This window comes from Phascolarctos cinereus, unplaced genomic scaffold, assembly GCF_003287225.1.
Source record: "Phascolarctos cinereus isolate Bilbo 61053 unplaced genomic scaffold, phaCin_HiC Scaffold_2;HRSCAF=192, whole genome shotgun sequence".
Classification (NCBI taxonomy): Eukaryota; Metazoa; Chordata; class Mammalia; order Diprotodontia; family Phascolarctidae; genus Phascolarctos; species Phascolarctos cinereus.
Window position 1 is genome coordinate 258,233,774 of NW_027555625.1, and position 8,288 is coordinate 258,242,061.

The following is an 8,288-nucleotide window of genomic DNA, read 5'->3' on the forward strand; positions in this document are numbered from 1 at the left end:
CACAGTCTAGCAGAAAGAGAACTGGACTAGCCCTGGACTGGGAGTTGGATCTGGGTTTAAGCCCAGGCTCTGCTATTTATTGGGTGACTCTGGGGGAGTCACTTTACCCTTCTAAATGTGTTTCCTCATCTATGAAAAAGGGATACCAATCCTTGCCTTGCTCACCTCATAGGGTCCTTATGAGGGTCAAATGACACAAAAGTGTCTAAAAATACCTTTTGATTGTAAAGTGTGATATCTACATGTAAGCTGCAACCAGAATCTCCTAAAGCAAGATATGCCTGCATCTTGAGTGGGAAAACAGGGAGCCAGCCCTGTGTCACGTGGAGAACAGCGCCCTGGGACACGTGCCCCTCACCCCAGGAGCATGGCACAGTTAGTATTAGACTTGAGGGAGGAAAAACACCACCAAGATCCTGCTCTGAAGCTCACTTGCAGCATGACCACCAGGACAACCTCTCTGAGCCTCCTTCCAAATTCATGTTGATTTTAGTTATTGCTATTAGTAGTAGTATTATTATCCCATCTGGTCAAACTACTTTATTGTTCAGACTCAATTTCCTCATTTGTAAACAACGGCTCACATTTATATGGCATTATAGGGTTTGCCAAGCACTTCTAATCCGGAGTGTCCCAAAAGTCTTAGTTCAGTTTCAAGCTTTAATATGCTTACAATTTACATTTAACCTTTAATAAGTATAAAACTGGGACAGCTAAATGGTACAGTGAATAGTGCACCAGCCCTGATCAGGAAGCCCTAAATTCAAATCTGGCCTCAGACACGTACTAGCTGTGTGATGCTGGGCAAGTCTATTAACCCTGTTTGTCTCAGTTTCCCCCATCAACAAAATGAGCTGGAGAAAGAAATGGCAAACCACTCCACTATCTTTGCCAAGAAAACTACAAAAAGGGTCATGAAAAGTCAGACTCAACTGAAAAACGATTAAACAAATGTAAAACTTCAGTAAGACTTTGGGGACATGCCTGTATATGGTCTCCTTTGATCCTCACAACCTCACTAATACATTATTGTCATTCTGCTACTTCGAGCATCTTGTGGCAGGGATACCCCCATAGTAGATGGTATCCTTGAGCTGTGTGGTTGGAAATAAATATTCATTCCTTGGTTGGCTGGCCATCCCTGGGATGAAGAAGAGCCTCTTCACATCTGCCTGGGCCAGTTTTTGGATGCCAGTTTGTTCTTAGATTATCTGTACCTGAAGCCTCTGGCTGAGGAGAACCTCTGGCAAGGCAGAGCTCCTGGCCTCCTGGGACAGGCTGGGGAATCTCCATGCCACAAAGCAACTCTGAACAAAAACTATATAGTGGATGACTACTCTATGGCACTCCAAGCCTTACCATCTGCCTTGCCGTTATGGCCTATAAATCTCTAGAACTTACATGGTAATTTGACCTGCTGATATAACCTAATGATCTCTGGGCCTTGCCATGGGCCCCAGCACAGGTCCCTCAGGACTTCTGATCCTTGTACCTGAGTTTTCTTTAGGTATGGTCTCTCCAAATTAGAATGTTTGATGAGTTCTTGCTTTGAGAGTGAGAACTGGGGGTCAGCTTTTTCTGTTCCTATCCCCAGCACTTAGCACTGGACCTGACATACAATAAGCACTTAATAAAGGCTTATTTATTCAGGTCAATGATAACAATGAATGAGGATACTTGTTAAACCAAATTGTCCCTTAACTGGTGGAAACAGGTAATGCAAGAAATAAAAAAGGGACAAAGAAGTTTTAGACAAAATCACTCAGGCTGGGACTTCACCTCCCTCTGGATATTTGACCACTACACACACTAACCTCCCAGTGCCTGAAATACAGGGGTCAGGCCAGACCACCTCTCATCCATACAGCCACCTTTGGCAGGTTTGCTATTTCCTGAATTATACAAATGTATTACAATATTGTTCTGATTATTGTGAAGAAGGCCTATGTCTATGACTTGAGTACCCTGGGGCCCATACAGGCTAGTGTGGAAGGTACCCAAGGCTTAAGAGTATTCCCAGAGTTCTGATTTTTCTCAGAGTTCTAAAGACCTGAGTCTAAACGGCTTGAGAAATCTCAAAATTGACACTGTACACTGGAATTTGAAGGTGATTAATTTTTGTTTATAAAAACAAAGGCAACCCCAAGCAAAGATCCCTTTCTTTTCCAGCACAAAATAAAATGGAGAAAATGGAAAAAAGCCAACATTTCATCTGGATCAGGTTGGGTCCTTTCTTGTGGCATCTGTAGGATCTGAGCTGCTTTCCCCCTCAGAGGGTGAAGCAGATTTTGGTCCATCCTCAGCCCTCGAAATAATTTCGAGAATCTCCTCACCCGTCACACGCCTCACCTTCTCTCCTCGAGCTGCCAGGATTTCTTCAATGTTCCTAAAGACAAAATATCCCAATGTGAGACTGTGGTTGTCAGCTTTCCTTCACGCTCAACTAGAATTACACATGAAATCTGCACCTGAAGATGCAGGCTCAGACCTGGGTGCTTGGCTTCAGCTACCACCTACAAATGCATCACCCTATTCTTGCTGACTCTCTAGAAGGCAGTAACTACTGGGTTTCTGCGTGCTTTGCCACCTCTCTCTCTCAAAGAGTGCACAATCTACAGTAGGTGCTAAAAGGGTGTTTGCTAAATGAACAAGCAAATCAAATTAACACCCTAAATTCCTGGATCTGCAAACAGGGAGCCATTTAGTACCAGAAGGAAGAGAAGATGGAAGTATTTAATCACTCTTTCCTAAGTTCAGGGCTGGCCCTAAACAAAATTTTCAAACAGTGAAAGTTAATTTCCATATTCGCCTACATCTCTTTCTGCATACCTCTCTCACTAACTCGGGAACTTTCTATCCTGGCTCCTGGGCCCTTGGTGTGCCCACGAAGCCTTAAGCATCCAGGTTTATCATCCCAAAACAGGATTAACTTCAGCAAACACAGAGCTCCAAATTCCAAAATACCTTCCTAGGCAGCTAGGTGGCACAGTGGATAGGGTGCTGGATCAGCAGTCAGGAAGACCAGAGTTCAAATCCAGCCTCAGACACTTCCTAGCTTTGTGACCCTGTCAAGTCACTTAACCTCTATCCACCTCACTTTCATATAATACCAATTATAAAAATGGGGATAATAATAGCACCTACCTCCCAGGGATGATAAGGGACAACAGGCACTTAATGCTTTGTTCTCGACCTTCCCACCTTTACTTCCCTTAATCAAAAACTGTCATTCCTTAAGTGTAGCTGTTGAAAATAGGTGCCTAGAGAAAACCAAACTACCTGAACTAATTCTCACTAGAGTATAACTTATTGACATCCCCTTAAATCTCAAAAGACAGGACATTCATTTTTTAACGTGATGCTCATTGAACCAAATTATCTGTAGCTGTTGGCATTCCAGGAAGCTCAACAAAGGAAGTGAAAAACTCGGGGGAGGTGACAGGCAGAGGCACAACACTCTGAGGGAGAGGGGCCACCTCACAGGGAAGCAGCTGTGCCAGGAATCTGCTCCTCGTGTGATCAGATCTACCAATAAGTTCCTGCTTTTCACAATGATAAGCAGTAGAAGAAGCCCTGGCAGGGAGTCGTTCTGGCAGTGACAGATGTCTGGACCTAGCACACATCTTCTGGGTGGCTGGAAAGGGAGGGTTCTCTGTATGGCAAAGTGCAGAATAACAAGATAGCTTTACTTCTTTTAAAGAAAAACTTTGATATTTTATTTTTTTCCAATTACATTTTAAAAAATTCTTTATAAAATTTTTTTTGAGTTCCAAATTCTCTCCTTCACTCTCTTCCCTGCCCCTCATTGAGAAGGCAAAAAATCTGAAATAGGAATAACAAGCTATCTTAAAATTTTTTTTCTTATAATGATTTTAACTGGTTTCTGAGTATTTCAAATGATGTAGGTGTGACTGTGGGGGGAAATAAAGTTCACACTCCATTGGGGAAATAAAGTTCACACTCCATTTGGGGAAGACAGCGTACTAGAGTGTGTATCGGGAGACCCAGGTTCCAGTCAGAACTGCCATTTACCAGCTGTTTAACTGTGGCCAAGTCACTTGACTTTTCTAGTCAAGCCTCAGATTCTTTAAAATGGGGATAATATTTGCACTGCCTACCTCTCATGATTACTATGAAGAAAAACACTTGGTAACCCTTTAAAAGGCTAAAGAAATGGCAATTATTATCATTATTAAGTGCATCTGTTTTTAACACAAACATGAATGTTTTGGTATCAGAATTCTGGCTACTGATGAGTTTGTGAGTCAGGACACCATGTGACTAGCTTCCTCTTGAAAAACCAAAAAGAATTCATTTCTGGATTATCACTGGGACTGATTCCAACACTTACACCCAAAGGGACTTAATTGATTTTCATGAAAATTGAGTACTCACTTCTTCCCATCCAGGTCTGAAAACCAGCCCAGGTTGTCAGCAATAACATGATGGTTCTGACAGCTGGGACATGTCACAATCACCACGCCAGTATGATAGGCAAGCTTGGAGATCCTTTTAGCTGACCTCGTCCAACAGACCTGAGAGAAAGAGCAGCACTGTCAACTGGTCACCATCACTGACTCCCACTACATATCCCTACTACATTCTGCCCCTGAAACAGCATGGCTTCGGCCCGATTACCCTCTCTTCGGAGAATCATGTACTCAGAGAGAGGGGGCATGATGTAGTCAGTGGAAACAATACTGGACTTGGTGTCAAGAGCTGGATTCTAATCTGATGCTGCTGTTTACTAGTTGTGTGTGACCCTGGGAAAGTTTCCTTGCTGAAACTGAGCCTTAGTTTCCTCACCTGTAAAATAGGTATAATACACTTCCTCCCTCTGGGGTTGTGATGAAAGTGCTACGTAAAAGGTAAAGGACTAGACAAATTCGAACAGTTTTATTATTATTATTTCTTCTTTGGATGCCTTGGTCAGGGTTGAACATCATACAGGTGCTTCCAAAATTCACCTAATGCTTTATGAGCATCCTAGGTCAACAAAGACCTCCTTATACTTACCCATATCCCGTCTACCCAGTGCTGTCTCACCTCACCCCTAATCTTCCCACCTCTGTCTTGCAGGCCAGCCACACAGCCTGTCCCTGCTCCTCTCCTACCATTAGTCACGACAAATAATAATAACACCTCACATTTATAGTGCTTTTAAAGTTTACAAAGACTCCCCCCATACCCACCCAGTAACCTAGTAGGTAGATGGTACAAGTACTGTTTCCATTCTACAGATGGGTAAACTAAAAATCAGAGGGAAGAGGCTTGCCCACCTTCACCTGTACTTTGAAATCATCTGTGGCCACATTCTTCAAACCCCACTAACTGTTCCACATCCTTAGCCCCATTATTCACTTTCTTCTTAATCCCCACTCTTATTGTGCTTCTACTAATAATAATAGCTAATATTTATATTATGTGCCAAGCACTGTGCTAAGTGTTCCAAGGAGGGAAAGGGTCCCATTTCTTCCCTCCTATTCACCCTTCATTCTTCAGTCCTGTGTGCCCAGAGCCACACCTTCCCCTACTCAAGTCAAATCAAACAAGCATTTATTAAGCACCTACTATATGCCAGGCACTGTGACAAACTATTTCCCCAAATCTCTCAGTCCCATTTCTCTGCTTCCTCTTATCTCCCAGCCCTCTAATTCAAACACGGGCCTGCCCCAAAAGCCCCAATCTCTACATCCCCTAGGCCTGTAGGTCTTCTTCCCCTACTTAAAGCCCCTGGAACCCCCAAACCTTGGTTCCCAGTTCTCAGACCTATACCTCTCTTCCCTTCCCCTAGCCCAAAGGACTTTGATACCTTGAAAGCAACAGAAATTCGAGTTACCACTGAGCCTTTTTCCCTGAGCCCTTAGCCCAAGCCTTCCCTTCCCTAGAGGCAGTTAGATGGTACAATGGAGTCAGGAAGAACTGAGTTCAGATCCAACCTCAGACCCTTATTAGTTGTGTGATTTAAGTCATTTAAACTTTGTTTGCCTCAATTTCCTCCATCTGTAAAATGGGGATAACAACAGCATCTACCTCTCAAGGTTGTGAGGATGAGATGATAATTGTCAAACACTTAGTACAATGCCTGGCACATAGTGACATAGAAATGTTAGCTACTATTATTAACAGAACCCTCTCTCCTATTCCATTCTATGAAAGGGGCCACCACCAGCTGTGGAAAGAGCCACAGAGCCTGGGAGTCAGAACTGGATTCTAGTTCTGGCTCCGCTTGCACCGCAACTGTGTGACCCTGGGCAAGTCACCGCCCCTCTCTGAGCCCAAGTACTCCCCATCTTTATTTTTAAAATCGTATATTTAGAAATGGAAAAGCCCTAAGCCTAGGCTGGCGGTTCTTCTAGTGCGGTGCGGAAATGCTGGAAGGTCACACAGCTACTTTCCTAATACTCCTACGACGCTCTGGGGGCCACCGCGGCGGACCGGGCAAACAGAGACCCAGGCTGGGCTCTCGGGGACTGCTCCGGATCGGCGGGGGCGGGGATCCGTCAGTTTCACGCCTGCACCGCTTCCGCTCCGCTGCCCACGAGGTTTGAACGCCCCGCGGCCTAATGTTCCGCGTCGCGTCGCGCCCCGCGCCCCATTCGGGTTCGAGAAGCCCGCACCCCTCCGCAGACCTAGCCTCCGCCTCGTACGCCAGGGGCCCACCTTGCAGGTGTAGACCAGCTGGTAGTGAGAGGCCTGTACCCGGCCTAGCGCAGCCGCGGGCTGGGGCCCCGAGTCTGGCCCGGAACTCAGCGGGCGCCGCCAGCACCGCAGCCCGCCCGCCGGACTGGGCCACGGCCGCCTCTTCCCGATGCCGTCTCGGATGCATCCCTGACGAGAGCCAGACCCGGTGCCGGGGACCGAGGCTCGGGCCAGCAGCGCCAGCCGCCATCCCCACGCCGCGGTCCGCTGCATGCTTCCGCCTACTCCCTAATGGGCAGACGAAGCCGTGCCGCCGCCATCTTGGAGTTGGGCAACGCGTCGCCTATGGCAACGTCAGCCGGGAGAGCTGACCTTCCGCTGCTCTGCCCCCTGCCGGCTGGAGCGGCTCACTGCAGCGCCCTCCTTTCTCGACTGGGGAACGGGGCAGAAAGTCCAGCTCCAGTCTTCAAAGTTATGGGCGTTCTGTTTTAAGGATACTGACAGCCTGGAGAATGTCCAGAGGAGAGCAGCCAGGTTGGAGAAGGGCTTGAGTCCATTGTCATAAGAGGACTGGTTGAAGGAGAGTAGACTGCAGGGGAATCAAACCTGTTAGCAGTCTTCACGCATTTGAAGGGCTGCCACGGGGAGGTCGCAGACTTGTTCCAGCAAGCCCCAGAGGGCCGAGCCAGGAGCACTGGGTAGCAGTTGCAGAGTGGCTAATTTCAGCTTGTTAGGAAAAACTTGCTAATACTTAAAGCTGTCCAGAAGTAGAATGAGTTCCCTCCGGAAGTGGTGGGGCCCCCTCACCCCATGGAAATCAGAGGCTGGGTGATCACTTTCTCCGTGGTATAATGCAGATTTCTTTTATACATGGATTGGGCTAAATGGCTGATCAGATCAATCAAACATTTCCTTTCAAACTTTCCAATTGTGTGACAGGATCATAGACTAGAAAGGATCATAAGATGATACTTTAGAGCTGGGAGGGACCTCAGAGGCTAACTACTCCAACCCTCTCATTTTACAGATGAGGAAACTGAGGCCCAGAGGTAAGCTTACTTGCCCAAGGTCACACAGGTAGGAAGCATCAGAAATGAGACTTTGAACCCAAGTCCTCTAATTCCAGAGCCAGAGCTTATTTTGGTACACTACACCACCTCTCTGGGCCTCAGTTTCCACATCTGTAAAATGAGGTTGCACTAGATGCTCTTTAAGGTCCCCTCCAGCTCTAGAGCATGTTATCATTCCAGTTTGCTCCCATAGCTCTCTTGTGACCAGAATTCATGAGACAGTTTGTGACTGGGGTTAAGACTTCCTCTTAGAGCTAGAAGCATTGGGATCTGCTTGAGAGGAGTAACAGCTCTTGTTTTGATGGTTTTAAAGTGCCTACTCTGATCTAGACACAGCAGAAAAGATACACTGCTCAGTCATTGCCGTCACGGTCACCAAGAAGAAAAGTCCAAGGAGGACCTTTCAGACCTATCCTTTTCCTGCAGGTGACGCAACACTACTCCCTCTGAAGTCTCAATCTCCAATGTCCATCCACAGGAAGGCAGATATTTGGCATTTGTCCACTCTGCTGGCTTAACAACTGCAGACGAGTGAGAGCATCATGAGATCGTTGGAAGACCTAGTCTACAGGAAGG

General features: G+C 46.4%; 1 protein-coding gene across 1 annotated transcript; it reads right to left on the minus strand.

Annotated features, from left to right (window-relative positions):
• Positions 1–2,100: 2,100 nt before the first annotated feature.
• Positions 2,101–7,008, minus strand: DNLZ (DNL-type zinc finger). Its single transcript, XM_020981886.2, has 3 exons — positions 6,664–7,008; positions 4,396–4,535; positions 2,101–2,386 (listed from the first exon to the last, which is right to left on the minus strand). The coding sequence occupies exons 1-3, from the start codon at positions 6,913–6,915 to the stop codon at positions 2,218–2,220; spliced, it is 561 nt and encodes a 186-aa protein (XP_020837545.1). The 5' UTR covers positions 6,916–7,008; the 3' UTR covers positions 2,101–2,217.
• Between the last annotated feature and the right edge of the window lie 1,280 nt (positions 7,009–8,288).